This window comes from Hippocampus guttulatus, chromosome 1, assembly GCF_054856545.1.
Source record: "Hippocampus guttulatus isolate MCC_2025c chromosome 1, RoL_Hgut_1.0, whole genome shotgun sequence".
Lineage (NCBI taxonomy): Eukaryota > Metazoa > Chordata > Actinopteri > Syngnathiformes > Syngnathidae > Hippocampus > Hippocampus guttulatus.
This window is the reverse complement of record NC_141261.1, coordinates 941407-958892: the sequence shown is the minus strand read 5'-3', so window position 1 is coordinate 958892 and position 17486 is coordinate 941407. Positions and strand designations below refer to the sequence as shown.

At 43.7% G+C, this 17486-nt stretch overlaps 1 protein-coding gene across 2 annotated transcripts; it reads left to right on the top strand.

The window, feature by feature from the left end:
• The first annotated feature begins 67 nt into the window (after positions 1-67).
• Positions 68-14409, top strand: gpd2 (glycerol-3-phosphate dehydrogenase 2 (mitochondrial)). Of its 2 annotated transcripts, XM_086120296.1 has the most exons (17): positions 68-173; positions 1290-1396; positions 4914-5082; positions 5159-5283; positions 5358-5455; positions 5607-5770; positions 6611-6775; positions 6858-7002; positions 8113-8306; positions 8386-8520; positions 8595-8770; positions 9415-9546; positions 9635-9793; positions 10037-10149; positions 10241-10319; positions 10404-10502; positions 12357-14409. In XM_086120296.1, the coding sequence occupies exons 2-17, from the start codon at positions 1295-1297 to the stop codon at positions 12480-12482; spliced, it is 2181 nt and encodes a 726-aa protein (XP_085976422.1). In that variant the 5' UTR covers positions 68-173; positions 1290-1294; the 3' UTR covers positions 12483-14409. The 2 variants fall into 2 exon arrangements, with proteins under 2 accessions (XP_085976422.1, XP_085976506.1); XM_086120380.1 differs by lacking the exons at positions 68-173; positions 1290-1396 and adding an exon at positions 1422-3687.
• The last annotated feature ends 3077 nt before the right edge of the window (positions 14410-17486 follow it).

The following is a 17486-nucleotide window of genomic DNA, read 5'->3' as shown; positions in this document are numbered from 1 at the left end:
GATAAAAACATCAAACGCGCGTACTCTGATTGGTTTCGCCGCGCGTCACTCGAGCGTTGCTCCACTTCCTGGTAGTTGCTGTCAAACTCGGCGACCAGACAGGATCGGAAAACAACGGATGTTTCGGTCGCCGCCCTGAGCAACTGTGTGTCAACCACGATAGAAGGCATTCTGTAAGTGGAAACCGCTTCACTTTTAATTTTGTGATTTATAAAAGAAATTCTTTTTCAGCGTGTTTATTGACCGTACGTCAGTAGGCGTTGCATAGTTTGCGGCGTGCAACCCAGTACTGTTATAACATTTGGTTTGTTGTTATTACGTGTGAACAAACAACCTTTAAACTAAAAGCTACAGCAGTAACCACAATAGTGGCGGTTCTGTCCCCCCCGCGCCCCCCTTTTTCGTTTTAATACCATTTTATTCGTCAGTGCTGGTCTCCCTCAGAGATCAAACTGGTCGGCATTGTAATCCACAGCAAGACGTCCGAACCTTCAATGTCAGAGAGTTCTCAACACAGTCACATGTTTTACATTACATCCAGGAACCCCGCTTTGATGCTGACTCATAATGAGTGTGTAGGCTGATGTAAAAAGAGGAGGCGGTTTCAGCATTGGCCCCCAGCTCAAGTACAAGTGTGGATGAGCCAGCTCATCCAGCATGTTCGTGCTCCCTGGGGCCTCATGACTGTCATTATTTGCCATTTCAGTAAAGCCTTCAAAATGAATGGTTGTTTGTCTATGTGCACCCTACGATTGGCTGGCAAATAGTTCAGGGTGTACCCCGTCAACTGCCCGTAGATAGCTGGGATAAACTCCAGCACGCCTGCAACCCTTGCGAGGAAAACCGGATCAGATAATGGATGGATGAATCAGAAATAAGAAAGCTCATCCAATGAGCGAAGCCATTATTAATACAGGGCATCCTGAGAAAATAAAGCACTAAAAGCAACCCTCCCTACTGAAAGAGAGACCCTAACCCGAAGACAAATTCTGGGTAAGGGCTTACTTAACCAAAGACTTTGTAAAACAGAAATAATTGTATCCATTATCCTACTATTCAGTTATAGTCACCTACATGACTTTGACTTTCACTGTGTTATGGGGAAACACATAACACAAGTGCAAACAATATATTCTAACACATTTTCATTATTATTGTTAAAACGTAGAACACCAGTATTAGTCATCCTTGCCTCTTGGGATCCTCCTTACTCCACGTGAGCCTGGCACACCTTCTCCATGCTCTCCTCTGTCCCGTCGACGTCTCATAGCACGTTGCTCTTTCCACAGGCAATATGGCGTTCAGGAAAGCCATCAAAAGGACAGCTATTATAGGCGGCGGGGCCGTCGCCACCGTTCTTGGTCTGTCACAGTTCATAGAGTATCGGAAGAAGCAGGTAAGTTGCAAATGAACATTGTTGTTCAATTTCTGCTGTGAACAGTCTCCCAAGGCATGTTGTATCAGGATTTTGGAATGTCTTTGATACCTTTAAGGATATACAGTACCTCATATATTTTCCAGATGGTGCGCACAAAACAGCTTTCGCTTAAAATATGGCTATATTGTGTTTACTCAATATTCCCTGATTGTAATTTAAAGTAAAACGTGTTTTGAGTTATTTGAGGTGTGGCTAAGTAGGCGGCCCATTGCTCACAGGCCGCCTTCATGTGGTGCTAATGTCACGGACTTACCAATAAATTACCTTCCATGTCTTTTATTCGCATTGTGTGTGCTTACGTTGTGAAGAATTAAGGACAGCCTGCTCGTCCACTTGTGATGAATCCAATACTGTTGAACCTCAGGTTACGAATGACATGTTTAATAAACAAATTGGCTTGTACCCAACAATTTCAAAGAAAAACAACCTTGATTTGCCCACAATTTTCATGTTGCGAACCATTTTTGTATGGACACACTGAAGGATCGTTTGTGATTGGCTCTGTGCATCGAGTGTTATGAGTAAGGTGTCATTGTTTTTTGTTCTTTTTTTTTCATCTTAAATAGCCCTCAGAATGGCTCCCAGGAAATGGGTAACTGCTCACAATAGTGCTAGGAAGCTCATGACATGGATGAGTGGAAGTGCTGCGTGTCACACGCTTATTAGCAAGTACAGTACTACTGGTATATCTTTTTTTTTTCCCCATAATTAGCCCACAAAATGACTCCTAAGAAAAAGAAAACTGCTGGAGATAGTGTTATTAGGTAGCCAATTACGTAGTTTAAAAAAAAAGTAGTCATTGCTAAACTTGTTGGGCAAATTTGCAAAATGTACCATCTCAACTATTTTATGATTGATAATAAATCATATTTCTATCACACATTTCAAAATCCAGATGCTTCACACAAAAAAATGAAAATTCTAAAAAAAAAAAAACCATTAATAAGAAAGAAAGAAAGAAACCTAGCGGCACAGCAGTCGACAGCAGAGTTTGATTCCGGCTCCGGCTTTCCTGTGTGAAGTTTGCATGTTCTCCCTGTGCCTGCGTGGTTTTTCTCCGGGTACTCCGGTTTCCTCCCACATTCCAAAAACATGCATCATAGGTTAATTGAACACTCTTAAATTGTCCTTCGGTGTGACTGTGAGTGTGAATGGTTGTTTGTCTATGTGTGTGCCCTCCGATTGGCTGGCAACCGGTTTAAGGGTGACCCCCGCCGACTGCCCGAAGACAGCTGGAATAGGCTCCGTCACACCCCGCGACTCTTGTGAGCATGAGCGGATTAGAAAATAGATGGATGGATGGAAAAACTTGATCATCTGTGGATGCAGATGGGGCAGAACGAATTCCCCGAGTCCACCGCTCTCCCTGTGTTAGCTAGCCTGAAGATAGTGATGACTACCTCGCCACAGCGAGCTAGCAAGCCTCAAGAAGGCCACTGAACGTCAACCACAGCACCAGTGGTGAAAGTCTGCCCTTAAATCCACTTCCTTTTCTTGCATTTCATTGCGCTGTCTATTACTGCTGAATGACACAGCATTGTTCACATTCACCATAGATACTGCTGGACCACAATTCATAGGACGTTTTGGGCCAGAACATAAACAGTACTAATGTAAGATAAAGTCAAAGATGTTTCTTAATTAATGCCCTGTTTTTAAATTCATATTAGAGCGGGTGTCAGTTCACTTATTTCCATATTCTATTCTATTTATTCTAACGACACATTGCTCAAAATAAGGTAAGTAAACCTTGATTTTGTGGCTGCAACAGAATAATTGGGTTGCCAATCTTTTCAATGCCTCCGTAAACCGAGTTACCACCGTACATGCTTTATTTCATTTGTCATTTTACTCTTGTCCATTATATACAATTTGACTTCATGAGCCCATCTTGCGTATGTTTATTTCTAAAATGCTGTCAAAGCAGCCTGGTGGTGTATAAATAAACATGCCCTCCCTTCCATGAAGCGGGACTGAGTCGTCATAGGGGCAACCTTGTGGATCGTTCCGAATCGACAACACTTTTAGCAATAATGTCCAGCCTTGACACTTTGGTCATCTCCATTTGAGAAGGACGAGCAGCTGTGTTTCCCCTGACCTTTGACCTGGCATTGACCTATATGTGAACACCCACAAAGATACATACCAGCCTTTATTTAACTGTGCCTGCTAACGTGAACTTTGTTTGTGTCCCGTTGCAATAATGTCTTCTCATGCCTGTTGCCGCCCACCCAACCAAGAATGGATTGGTAAGCAAGAAGCCAATGTTGATGAAATCTAATCATTTCCACAATAGTTTGTAATCACGCATGCCTCTAATCCCAGTCATTCTAATCCCTAGCATTTAGCTCTATGGTGGTATTTTTCCATTTATCATCACAGAGAGACAATGATTTGCAAGTCAAATGCTGCATGTGCTCTCAAGCAGTTTGATGCAACCATTAAGATGGAGCAAGAAAAAAAAAAGAATAAATATTTCATTAGAGGTGAACTGGCACGTCCTGGTGTCAGAGGGGGATTGTTGTTGTGATTATGACTTCAAATCATTCCCTAATCAAATGCAGGACATGGTTGACTGCAATCCTTTGTGTTGTGGGCTTTGCAAAGATAAGTAGTATGTTGCAGCAGGTTCGTACCATCCGCCAAGCCCCGTCCCCACAGTGCACGGTCTCACTTTGAAACTCATTACGTAAATCAAGAATAAAGTCTGGATTTTCAACAGTACTTGAGTTGAAAACCATGAGGGGATCATAAGCACACAATCGCCACTTCGCAGCAACATACCAATGTAAAGTTTTCTTGACATGCCCCGCCCGCCTTGGAGGAAGAAAACATTTCAACCCCCCATATGCGCACCCCTCAACCCTATCGTTAAAAAAAAAAAAATCACCTCACATCTGCTGTGTGTTACTTTAGGATGCAAGTATATATGAGTATGGAAAAGTACAGCAACATGTTGACTCTGAGTCATGCATAATGAAATCTGCTGCAATAATGGACACATTTTAGTGGGACACGTCATGCACACGCCATTACCCATGAAGATTTTATGTTAAAGTATTGCGTTTTGTGTTTATTATATGACGCAATGAATGAATGTCGTTTAGATGTGTATTCTTGAACTCGCACGGTAGGCTGCGCGCCTCCTTATCATATCCTCATGTTCCACCAGGGTGGTGTTGCATGCAATTTGAGTCCTAAATTAATCTCCTTATCTTGGATAGCAAGTAGAAGTAAGAGCTTTGCTTTTGTCTTGCATAACGTTAATTATAATAGCATGAATCAGCTCACTGGATAGCAAATAAATGCACCTCTAACTTTGGTGTTTGTAGGTCTTTCTAATGTTCATACACCTCAAGCAACAATAGCCGACATTTCCAAACAGAATTACCAATAACATCCCCTCAGAAATGAAAAGCATCAAATCAAAACCAGAGTGTGGAATCATTTCCCCGCTTGTCTGCGCCACATCCAGGCTCGGTTAGCTCACGTGGCGGCAGAAGCAGACCTGAGGGTTCCCTTTGCAGACGAGCTTCCCTCAAGACAAGCCCAGTTTGCCACACTCAAAAGCAAAGAATTTGACATCCTGGTAATTGGAGGCGGAGCCACGGGTGTAGGCTGCGCCTTAGACGCTGTCACACGCAGTAAGACCCCTCAGCACATCGAGCACAATATTGGAATGGTTATACTGTATTGAGCATTTTTCTCTGGTGTTTATAGACCTTAACACTGCTCTCGTCGAGAGGAACGACTTCTCTTCGGGGACGAGCAGCCGTAGCACCAAACTCATTCACGGTGGAGTCCGCTACCTCCAGAAGGCTGTTATGAAACTGGACTATGAGCAGGTTTCAAGTGCACCTCGTCACTTTTCCTTGTTTGGTTTTGCATAGTTTTCATGATTCTTTTTCTCCTGCAACAGTACATGATGGTAAAAGAAGCCCTCCAAGAGCGAGCCAATCTCCTCGAGGTTGCACCTCACCTCTCAGCGCCACTCCCCATCATGCTGCCTGTTTACAAGTAGGTCACACAGGCCACATTGCACAAGACTGTTGACTGCCATTCGCCAACTGCTGATCAGCGAGTATTAAAAAAAAAAAAAAAAAACTTTATTCATGACATAAATGTGCGGTTCATGTAGCTTCCCCATTGTTTCCTTCGGTTGTCCTAGATGGTGGCAGCTTCCGTATTACTGGGCAGGCATTAAGATGTACGACCTGGTGGCTGGCATCCAGTGTTTAAAAAGCAGTTACGTTCTCAGTAAGACCAAAGCCCTGGAGTTCTTTCCCATGCTAAAGAAGGACAAGCTGGTGGGAGCCATTGTCTATTATGATGGTAAGTGTCAGACATTTTCTTGTTGATTCTTCACCTTCTTTTCGGTAAACGCACAGCATTTTGACCTTCATCTCTTCCATGGAAATGTATTTAAATAAATACAGTTACAAATGCAACGGGGGGGGGGGGGGGGGGATCAAGGAAAATCACTGCTGAAACTAAAATGATTAAAATGGCTTTGAGTCACCAAAATCAATTCCGGTCCCCACCAAGCATATTGACAGGCTGCATTGATGCCATTACTGAGATAGCATGAAGATTGTTGGTCTCACTATTGGGTTTTTATGGACTCAGTTGTGCCGTGTGTGAGATTCTTGTGTCTTCAGGTGATCATCCTCCAAAACCTATTAAAACTACACATTTGTACGATGATGTGAAAAATGTCTTATTTGTAACAAACTGCTGGTGGAACTTGACAACAACCTGTGTGTGTGCTCGTTTGCTGCACACTGAGAAATGCTGCAAAGCACTGCGCCTACATTTCTGTTCTACATTCCGCCAGCATCTTTCGCTGCCAGACAGGAGTGGAAGATGTTTTGCGAGTGATGCATCCTTTTTTTTTTCTCAATTTATGCCATCTGGTACCATCACGCTTGTGACATTTCCAAGTCTGACCTTCTTTCCGGTGGTGCGGAGCTGCAGAAGAGCACTACAATTGGTCGGACTGTCGAAGCAACAAATGTCTTCTGCCTCTCGGCTGTCTTATTCACTGTAAACAACTAATTTGCTTTTGCCCTTACATTTTATGTAGCTAGGCGAGAATATTTATTATCCACCTTTTGTCATATACCATGCTTATTATTTTGGATGCTTCAAACTTGCCCCACTGTCGCGCTACAGGGCAACACAATGATGCCCGTATGAACCTAGCCATCGGTCTCACGGCTGCCCGCTACGGTGCTGCCATGGCCAACTACACTGAGGTGGTTCACCTTCTGAAGAAAAAGGACCCGCTGACTGGCAGTGACAAGGTGTGCGGAGCGCACTGCCGGGACGTGCTCACAGGTGGGAAAAGATTGCCACATGTGAAGAAGAGAACCATTCTGTTGTTGATCACATGACATCAGTCACCGATTACCTGTTAAAGGAGAGGAATTCAATATCAAAGCCAAATGTGTAATCAATGCCACCGGACCCTTCACGGACTCAGTGAGGAAGATGGATTGCCAGGAAACCCAAAACATCTGCCAGCCCAGCGCCGGCGTGCACATCGTCATCCCCGGCTACTACAGGTGTGTTACATGATAATGCGCAATGTGATACACTGAACAGTTTTTCAACTCATCGGACTGCTGTTTTTGATCTTCAGTACAGTAGTCGTGTTTTTGACAGCAGATAAAAGGGTCAAAAAAATTAGCTCCCATGTAAATGTAAAAGCAAACAAACAAACATCCAGTGAGCAGTGCTTTTTGTTGCTTGCTATTATGTCATCGGCCTAAAATGTGTGTGGGACCTCAGGCTATGGTGGAAGAATGGGCCAAAGAACATTGACAAAAGCATTAAGATAATACATTTCTAGGTACCTCTGATCCTTGATCTTCATGACTCATTTTTTGCTGTAAGATAAGATAAGAAAACCTTTATTAGTCTCACAATGGAGAAATTCCCAATTCACAGCAGCAAAGTTATGAAAGGAAGAAGTAGAACAACAAAATATAGGAGCTGCTGGAAAGGCAGCCACTCTCGCCGCGACATTTTGAAGTCAAAATAACAAAAATAACACAACACAACACATAGGACACAGACAGTCGTGCAACCTTCACCACTTCTCTGCATACACTTTGTTGTCTGAAGCAGTTCTAGATGAAAGAGGAGAGGATCAAAGTGTCCTTTCACCAGTGGATCAGAGACGTCATGCTGAAAATGTGCACGCGTCTGCTACAAGCTAAGTTTTGAAAGCAAACACGAAGCCGTCGCGTCCATTGACGAAAAGAGATGAGTTCACTTCTCCTGTCCCACGTAATCCGCTTCAAACTCCAAGCCGCGACTCCCAGTTCCGAATCCGCATCAGCGCTCCGCGCTAACGCTCCTTTCTTCTCATCGTCGGCTCCTCAAGACTTACATCCATCCGGCCGCAGACCGTTCAACAGCACTTATCTCTCCGCTGAACAAAGCGGGGCTGTGAAAAATGCTGCCCATTACAGGCGCAAGACACAAGCGCCCCGGGACTGTCCAGCAACGACAGTCAAATGGCGCCGACATTCCTCCCAGTCAAAAACAGCGCTGGTATACCCATGCTGCCGAGAAGGCGCAACCACCGAGCACAGAGTCTCCTAGCATTCTCTATCTCAATCATCAGGAAACAATGATATTTGATCATGTTTCTGATTTTTGGTTCACAGCCCTGACAACATGGGACTGTTGGATCCCGCCACAAGTGATGGCCGGGTCATCTTCTTCCTGCCTTGGGAGAAGATGACCATTGCTGGAACCACAGACACTCCCACCAATGTGACAGCTCACCCCATCCCTGGGGAGGACGACATCAACTTCATCCTGAGGGAGGTCCGCAACTATCTCAGCCCCGACGTGGAGGGTAGGAATGAGGGCTTGGTCAGAGGCAAGAGAGTATCAAACTGAATTTAAATGAGATCTTTTTTTTTTGTTTCCTGCAGTGAGACGAGGTGACGTCTTGGCAGCATGGAGTGGAATCCGTCCCCTGGTGACGGACCCCAACTCCAAAGACACTCAGTCCATCTGCCGTAACCACATTGTCAGCATCAGTGACAGCGGACTGGTCACCATTGCAGGTCAGCTTGTTTTTGCTTGAAATAATGAGCAGTTAATTTGTCCAGTTTGATTTCAGCAGCAGTTGTGTCTGCAGGTGGCAAGTGGACCACCTATAGATCCATGGCCGAAGAGACTCTGGACGCCGCCATTAAAACACATGGCCTCCCAGCTGAGAAATGCAAGACTGTGGGCCTGATGTTAGAGGGTTCCATGGGCTGGACGCCAACACTTTACATCCGTCTGGTGCAAGACTACGGCTTGGAGCAGGAAGTAGGGCACGTTTGTTTGTTCCCAAGTTGATTACAAATGCTTACTTGCTCATGTGGTGCTCCTCTAAAATATTGAATCGCTTCCATTTACCAGTAGTAGTACCACCCAAACATTATCAGACACATCGTCTTGGTGAGAATTTTAGAAGCAGCCGTCTTATGACATACAGTATTGACTGCTTGCACCTTGAAGTGGATCTATTGGCATTCATTTTGACGACATTTCCGCTCCACTAAAGATTTGACACATGAAGAGCCTGTATGCTAAACAGTTCATTAGCATTCAGTCCATCGGATCCATTGATTCACATCAGCTCCATGCGCAACCACTATCGTCCCATTAAATTGAGTAGAACATTGTTTCAGTCGAGGAAAGTGCTCTTGCAGTCCACTTACTCCTTATTAAAGGTGCTCGCAGCCGGTGCCGAACATTTTTCAAAGGTCAGTGCTGATATTTGGACAGTGTTTGCCCTTTTGCATGATGGGTAAGCCAACGATCTGAATAGCAAAAAGCTGTTGCGTATTCTATAAACGAGACATCTCGACAACATGGTGCCCCCCCCCCCCCAAAATAAATCCATCATTCTTGTCTGCAAATGTGAAAGTTAAATAAATTTGCAAACCGGACCTTCTGTGTGTGCTCAGGTGGCACAGCATTTGGCCTCTACGTATGGAGGGAAGGCATATGACGTGGCCAAGATGGCGCTGGTCACAGGGCAAAGGTGGCCGATAGTTGGGAAAAGGCTGGTGTCGGAGTTTCCATACATTGAGGCTGAGGTGAAGTGCGATGGCGTGCAAATGTTCACCTTCTGATCATCGCTCTGCCCCCGAAATCCTTGTGATATGAACGCGCCATGTCTCGCAGGTGCTGTATGCTATGAAGGAGTACGCCTGCACCGCCATTGACCTCATTGCCCGGCGAACGCGATTGGGCTTCCTGAATGTTCAGGCAGCCGACGAAGCCCTCCCACGCATTGTGCAGATCATGGCCAAGGAGTTGGGCTGGAGCCAGGAGCGCAAAACGGTCCAAAAACCAGCAAATATTTTGCTTTGCAAAATGTTTTGAGTCCCCGCTTGGTTTTTCTATCAGAACACAATCGGGAAGTCCACACCCATTTATCCTCTTTCGACACTGTTACAATGCACGTGTAAACTGAGCCTTTATTGTCAACCGAGGGAGGAAACTCATTCAGTAGTGAAAAAACAAAACAATAAAAGATCTCAGCATGACGGTGATTCTGTTCATATTGTACTTTCTGAAATCTAGGCCGAGCTGGAAGCAGCCAAGAAGTTCTTGTACCATGAGATGGGCTACAGATCTCGCTCCGAGCAGTTGACCAAGACCTCGGAAATGACCCTGGACAACCAGGAAGTAGCCAGGTAAAAGTGGCCACTTAGTGGCCAAAGGTCTGCCATAAACTCTGACTCAGACATTAAGAAGTAATGCGGTCAACTTAAATGTGGTTGGCAGATACAAGAAGCGTTTTCATAAGTTTGACAAAGAGCGCAAAGGTTTCATCACCACAGTTGATGTCCAGCAAGTCCTTGATGTGAGTTGTCACTTCCCTGATGATCATTTTTCTTCTTCACCATTCCTGAAGCAAGATTCCAACCTGTGTTCCTCTCCTCTATAGAGTATCAATGTGCACATCGATGAGAACGCCCTCCATGAAATTCTTAATGAGGTGGACGTCAACAAGAATGGACAGATTGAAATCGATGAATTCCTTCAGGTACGTAATGGCCCGTTATTGTGCTTGCAGGGATGTATACTGTATTCATCTTACCCCGAACTACGACAATCTGTCATTTTCTGTGGAGTTGCATTCCATGCTCCTCTTTTCAGCAGAGAACATGAAAAAGAGAGCAAAGGGGGGTTTGTGCGCTTGAGACTTGCTGCACACGGCAGGTGTGAACTCTCCTCACCTTTGAAGCTAATTAGGACAGAGAATGTGCGACAGGTATAATGAGGGCTCCTGCCTCTATCTGTTGCAATATTATTTTCTCACTTTGCTCTGACGTGAGAAGAGAGATTCATTATGAGGGAATATGATGACAGTTGGTGCTTTTGTCTTCATTAGCATGAGCTGCTCTTGAGCACATATCTGGTCAGACTCTCCAGGGGACAGCAGTATTAGTAAAAAAGGCATTTAAAAAAAAAAAAAAATCCTGTTCCTAAATGTCAGTGTTTGTTTTTGCTCATGTGTCCATCCTGCTCATGGCCGATTTAGAGACTGCAAACAGGTAGTGTATACAAAGTACTGTTGCACATAAAATTAGTGATACACTCACCTGACTTTTGCGCGGGCAGCATGGGATCGGTTCCCACTCAGTGACAGTGTGGATGTGGTTGTGAATGTTTGTTTGTCTCTATATGTTCCCTGTGACTGACTGGAGACCGGTTCAGGTACCAGGGCGTAGTTCTCTTTGCTCCTGTAGTTAGCTGGGATAGGCTCCAGCACCCTCCCACCCTCTGGGACATTTTTCAGGATAAGTGGTGTTGAATATGGATGGATGGATGGATGGGTAAAAGCCTTCATCAACTTTTAACCCTGGTGGCTAATATGGATGGAGGGAAAGAACTCACTAGAAATGTATCTGTGATGTTTTAAAGCTGCACTGGGCATGGCGTCAACAATACAGCTGCTGTCAAATTGTAAAACTGTTGGAAAAAGGGAAGACTGAGTGAGACCAAAGAGATTTCAAAGATTTTTGAAAATTATAGCTGAAAACCTGCAAAGGCTGAGAACGCTCTCGTACTCACTTGTGGAGCTATAGTGTAAAACTGGTTTTCACCATTTTTTTCCCCAGTTTGATTGGCAGTGAATGGCGCCGTGTCAAACATGTTGGAGTTGGGCATGAGTCCCTGCTCCTCCACGATATTAGAACTTTCGCGGCTGCAATTGCATCAGCGGATATCTGGTGTATTTGCAACAAGCAGTTAGCCGGCTCCATCCTAAATATGCATATCGCCTTGGGATAGTCCGCTGGCGTGGCCGCTTTACGGAGCCTCGTCGTCAGCCGTGAGTGTGCGCGCGTCACAGAGAAGGTGGAAGAGTCACGTCGGGGGGAGCCAAACGTGGACAGGAGCTTTGCACCGCCATGGCCGCTTTAAAGCACCGTGTTGTCATGTTGTGGTAAACCCCATGATGACCTGGTGGGTGATTTTCCAGCCACCGCGGGCATTCGGCATGATATACAGTAGTTTCAAATGTAAATTCCGTGCAGCCATAAGAAAGATGTAAGATGAAATTTTCATTTTAAACCTCATTTTATGTACAGGTACTTAACATTTTCTAATATCGCTTCAGAATAACAGGCCAACTATTTTAGCGATCAGGTGGTGAACAAGGCATGAGAATGCAGACACAGGTGACATATTTGAGGTGGTTGTAATGGCTTCGCGTTGTACCCAGTTCACCTTTAACACATGAGGAAGAACAACCAAGGCGGCGGGTGTTGGGTTCATTGAAGCATGTGAAGGTGGTCGGACCGCTCTCGCATGCACCGTGTATCGACCGGATATTTTCCCTCTGGTGTCACCTGTGTATACTCACATTCTTCATCGTGTGTCATCTGCCAATTAGTTGATGAGTGCCGTCAAGAAGGGCCAAGTGTCTGACAGTCGCTTGGCTATCTTGATGAAGTCAGCCGAGGAAACGCTTGATATGAGGGGCCCAGTGACGGTGGACCGAAGCGGAGGAGGAGTCTGAGCCCGGCCTTTCACAAAGGTTTCCTGTCACGGACCTCATTTGAATGACAATGCAATCAGGGAGGCGACGGCGGGGATTTGGCCAAATCAACAGCAAATAGGCGCCGCTCCTGACTGTGTTTTGGGCTGAAATACAATCCAATGATTGAGGTTTGTTTTCCTCAGCCGCCTGTTTGTCTGCATGTTGATTGGTTCTCAGCATCAGGAGCCTCCAATTTTCCACGGTGCGCAATGTGACTATTTATAGAAACTTTTTTTTCCATCAAATATTTGACATTTCTACCTTTATATCTATTTAACACTCCTTTTTTTAAACTCAACACTGATTGTTGCATAAGCTCTTCTCATCTTATCGGAATTGAACCTTGTGCTTTATTCTAGCGTCCCACAATGTTGTTGTTTTTTTTTAAATTCGACCGCAACATTTGATTTGATGCTAATCACAAGAAAACTATAGGCAAAGACGCTGATTTCAAGAAACTATTAGCATACGCTCTGAAAATTGTGAAAAAATAACTCAAATTGGGTGGAATGGTTAACCCAGGTCTATTGGGTGCTGATCTAATGCTGGGTTATTGATACCGGGTGTCTTGGGTTGAGGATTTGACCCAGCATGATGGGTTGGCTTTTCAGTGTGTCGGGTTTTTAGGGTGCCCCCCCCCCCTCCGCCCCCTCAAGGAACTCTTTTCCCATATAACCGTGTATTTTATTGTAAAGTGCAGTTTCATGTAAACATCCACAATCCTTTGAAAGGTTGGAAAACGCATTCTCGTGCTACTGAATTAGAAACTGTGGATCAAGAAACCACTTGTCAAGAGGTTGTGCCAATTCAAACACAAGGCACCGTAGACGTGCAAAGTAAGACCTTTCTGATTGTTTCTGAACTCTATGTTACTGTCCAAGCATTGTCTTGTACAAGCACTTCAACACCTGCTGTATGTACTGCCTCTTTTATGCAAGAGAGACTTTTTAAGAATCTCCAGGAAGCTGAAGGTGCACAACTTGCTCAACATTTGCCATAAGACCTGCAAACTCCCACTGATACTGATGTTTACAGGTTTTGAGCTTTAGCTGTACTGTTTCTTCACTTGTTTAAAAATATTTATATATGTCGGTTTTTTTGTTTTTGTTTTACTGCGGACATTTAAAATGAGATATTTACTGAGTTGCAATGAACATATTTACATTCGTTGCAAAACAGGGTTGAAAAGGGATTCTATATTTGTATTTAGACAAATGACATGCTCATATACTCCCAACTATTGTACTTTTTTCTTTTCCTTTTTCTCTTTTTGGAAGTGGTGTTTGTGCGTAGTCTGCGTTAACGCCGTGAATGAGGTGCTGTTTTTCAACAAGTCCGAGCACACTCCGTGTTCATAATTAGGAAAGAAGGAATGTAAGACGTGTGCCTTCTCGGGTTGAGACAAAGCCACTGCTAGAGACTGCCATGATATTTTACAAGGAATAAACCGAGCTTTACGGTGTCCTCGTGATGTCAAGTTTCAAGAATTTAACTGTAGAAGCTCACAATTGAGTTGAATACATATTCTTGGATATGTTTTATTCATCCAATTGGACCCCCCAAAAGCTCATGTCAATATGTGCCTCTCTGAATTGTGACGCAGCCCATCAAGGAGTTGCGCATTTTGTGACTGTCCTCACTTTGATTTCGTCTTCCGTATTTTCACAGCAAAGTCCGTCAAACTGCCAATGTTGCCTGTCAACGATAGCTCATTGCAAGCCCATCTTAAATGCGCATCCGATGTTTGATTGTGTCTGTTAGGATGAAATTACAGCTTTATCTGGGCTCAAAGAGAATCATGTTCCAAGTTTTTTTCCCCCCACCTATACTGTAAAAATACTTTTGAGCAAGTATTCCCGAAGAGACAACGCAATTATCGAATTAAATGTATCTTGTTGCTCAAAAAGCTTTGTGTGTTTTTGGGTCAAGTGTTATCTGACATCATTCCCGCTGGGCGCCAGGTGACGCGCCGTCATGTGAACAGGCCAGCATATACAGCACTGCGAACATGAAGAAGTCGTTTCTAATTCATTCATTTATTACATTTATTCAAACCTGGAGTGAGATGGATGATGATTGTCAAAAAGTGCATTTTCACCTTGCAGCCATGAAAATAAATCAAATATAATTTATCCACATTTTACCATCAAAGATAGAGTGACACTATTGTGCCCCATGATCCACATATAAAGCATTTTATGAACACCTCTACATTGCAAAATGTAATAAGATGACTTTGAAAAAAATATCTTTTTATGAACACCTCTACATTGCAAAATGTAATAAGATGACTTTGAAAAAAAAATATATAGATGCAAAATTGCTGCGTTAAAACAATTCAAAGAACTGATGAATTTATTGTGAATGTGCTGTACTCAAATGAACAAATAAACGATATCAGAGTACAGTATTGCAGGCTTCCTGTGCTTAAAGCCATGGCTCTGGGATAAGTAAATTGGACTTCCGCAGCTGAGTAAGCTTAATATCATTTCATGTTTTCAAATATGAAATAAGTGTGCATACTATATTTTACAAGGCAATGGTAAATCTGCTGATAATGGTACTAATACATGGGGATTTGTTTTCCTACGGGTGTTAGAAAGCATTGGAAAATACCCGATCAGGTTGCAGCCGAAGAAAATATTCTCGTTGTCGTTAATTCTGCTGAGGATACAAGCGCAGGAACATGCATGCGAAACAGTGGGCCTTTTACCGTGAAAGGTCACGCCAAGATTTGAGTGACAGCTTTAAGTCCTCCGATTACAATTTGCCGCAGAGGCGTCCACGGTTTACCCTCTTTTCCTGGGAAGGGCCGGAAGCGCGTGGAAGCGATTCATTGAAATGAATCACCGGACAAGTCTGCTTGTCGTGTGTTCGCTAATGATTTCACACGTGAGGAGGTCTGGGCACACGAAATGGAAGGATTGCTCCACAATACGACTATGGTAAGCCTCGCTCGGCAGGTTAGTATCATGCTAAATGGTAAGTTGAAAAGCCCGTGCTCAAGATGTATTGTCAAGTATTGAATGGATGTACATGCCAATGGGATGACCTCAAAGAATTTGGGAAGGCTCACTTTTCTTTCCCACTTCACAAAGCGAGTTTTAAAACAGTGGTTCTCAAGTACCAAAAAATACTTTGTGGTCTAAGTGTTCATCAAAAACAGGAGTCTTATTTCTATTTTAAAAAAAAAGCCTCATAAACAATGAGTCAAATAACAATTCAGTTAAAATGCATTGCAAATAAATGTTAAGTAAATATTGCGCCTGTAAATGGTAAAACAAACAAAAAACTGTTCTTAAAGACTTAATGCAAATGTGTTTATTTTTTTATGTCCACTGTACTTGGGCAGTGAGTCTCTGTTTTGTGTACCGCACTTATAGAATCACAGTCTTAGCACATTTGAAGCTTTGATAGTTACACAAACTCCATATTTTTGGTATTATTTTCAATGACTGCAGGTAAAGCCAAGTCCTTGCACCTTTAACCGAAAGAAGTTATCAAACGCACAGAAAATCTGAAGAGGACGTGTTAGTGTGAAAGTACCCCCAACTGAATGGAAGAAGGGGAGAAAACACCCAGAGAAGTGCAAACAGTCTCCGATTAATCGTTTGACGCTTTCCAGATAACTCCTTTGGAACAAAGAGCAGTTCTGCAAGGTGTCCTGACATTTACCTGCATCACACACACTGGCTCTATGCCTCCTTGCCCGGTGGGCTCACCTGTCTATCATCAAAACAGCCAACCAAAGGCTGGAAGATCAATTGGTGTCTTCATTCCAACGAAATGGGCATTTGACACCAGACAGTAGATCAGAATGTGGGTATTTCTCTTACGCATTAAAAATCAAGCAGAATTGATTTTGTTTACTTAATAATCTATTTTTTGAAAAACTCCTCACCACATTGTTGCTCACATTGTAGACTTGGAATGTGTCTCATCATTTTTGGGCAATTTTTTTTTTTAACCCTCCTGTCATTTTGTGGGTCAAATTGCCCTGCTGTCAAAGAAAAAAAAAAGTCGTATTTTTGTTTTCTTCCCAAACTGCCTGCCTGGCAACAATGGTCCTCTCACACTGGAATGTGGACAATGTCACTGGCTTCAAGTGAGTTGCGATTGGGATTTTCGATATTTGGAAGTGCTTGGATTGAATCATTTTGTAATATCCATCCTTTTATTTTCTAGAGCGCTGATCCTCACAAAGGATTGGGACAAGGTGGAGTCTATCCCTGCCGGGGTCAAGGTGCCCTTGAGCAAGGCACCAAGACCCCGTCCCAAACCACAATTTAGGAGTCTAAATACCGTTCCCATGCTTCTCCTTCTGTCATACTTACACTCCTGTCACCCTTCCAACAAACATCACTTTAAGAGTGCCCTGAATGGAGAGAGGAGGATGTTGTAACAAACTGTATGTTACATTCAGTTTTCATGAATGAGCTGCTGAGATACGATTCAGTCACTTGATCGATCTTTTGTCTTTCCCTCACATCGCCACTGACAAATTCCCTCTCACCATCACTTAGGATGACAGGCCCCGGGCAGGCTGCGGTATTTTGTTGTGTGGACCAGCTTTGAACTGCCCTTTGCTTAAGACACCCTCACTCAAGCCCCCTTTTCCTGTTCTTTGTGTTCCATATTATGTGGAGAGTGAAGACAGAAGGCAGTGGTGAGACAAAAAGCAAAATAGAGCAGGAACGTATTTTGTATTTAAGAAGGTCAGTGAATGCCCGCGGTGCCTGATCTTCTGCTGAACTCTGATCTCAAGCTGGCATTTTCCACTATTCAAATGAAGCAGAAATATGCATCTTTTTGAAAATATGCCTCTGGATGATGGAATCTCTCTCTCTCTCTCTCTCTATATATATATATATATATATATAGCGTCAACCGGACAGTGCAGAGATACCGGGTTCGATTCCAGCTCCAGCCTTCCTGTGTGGAGTTTGCATGTTCTCCCCGTGCCTGCGTGGGTTTTCTCCGGGT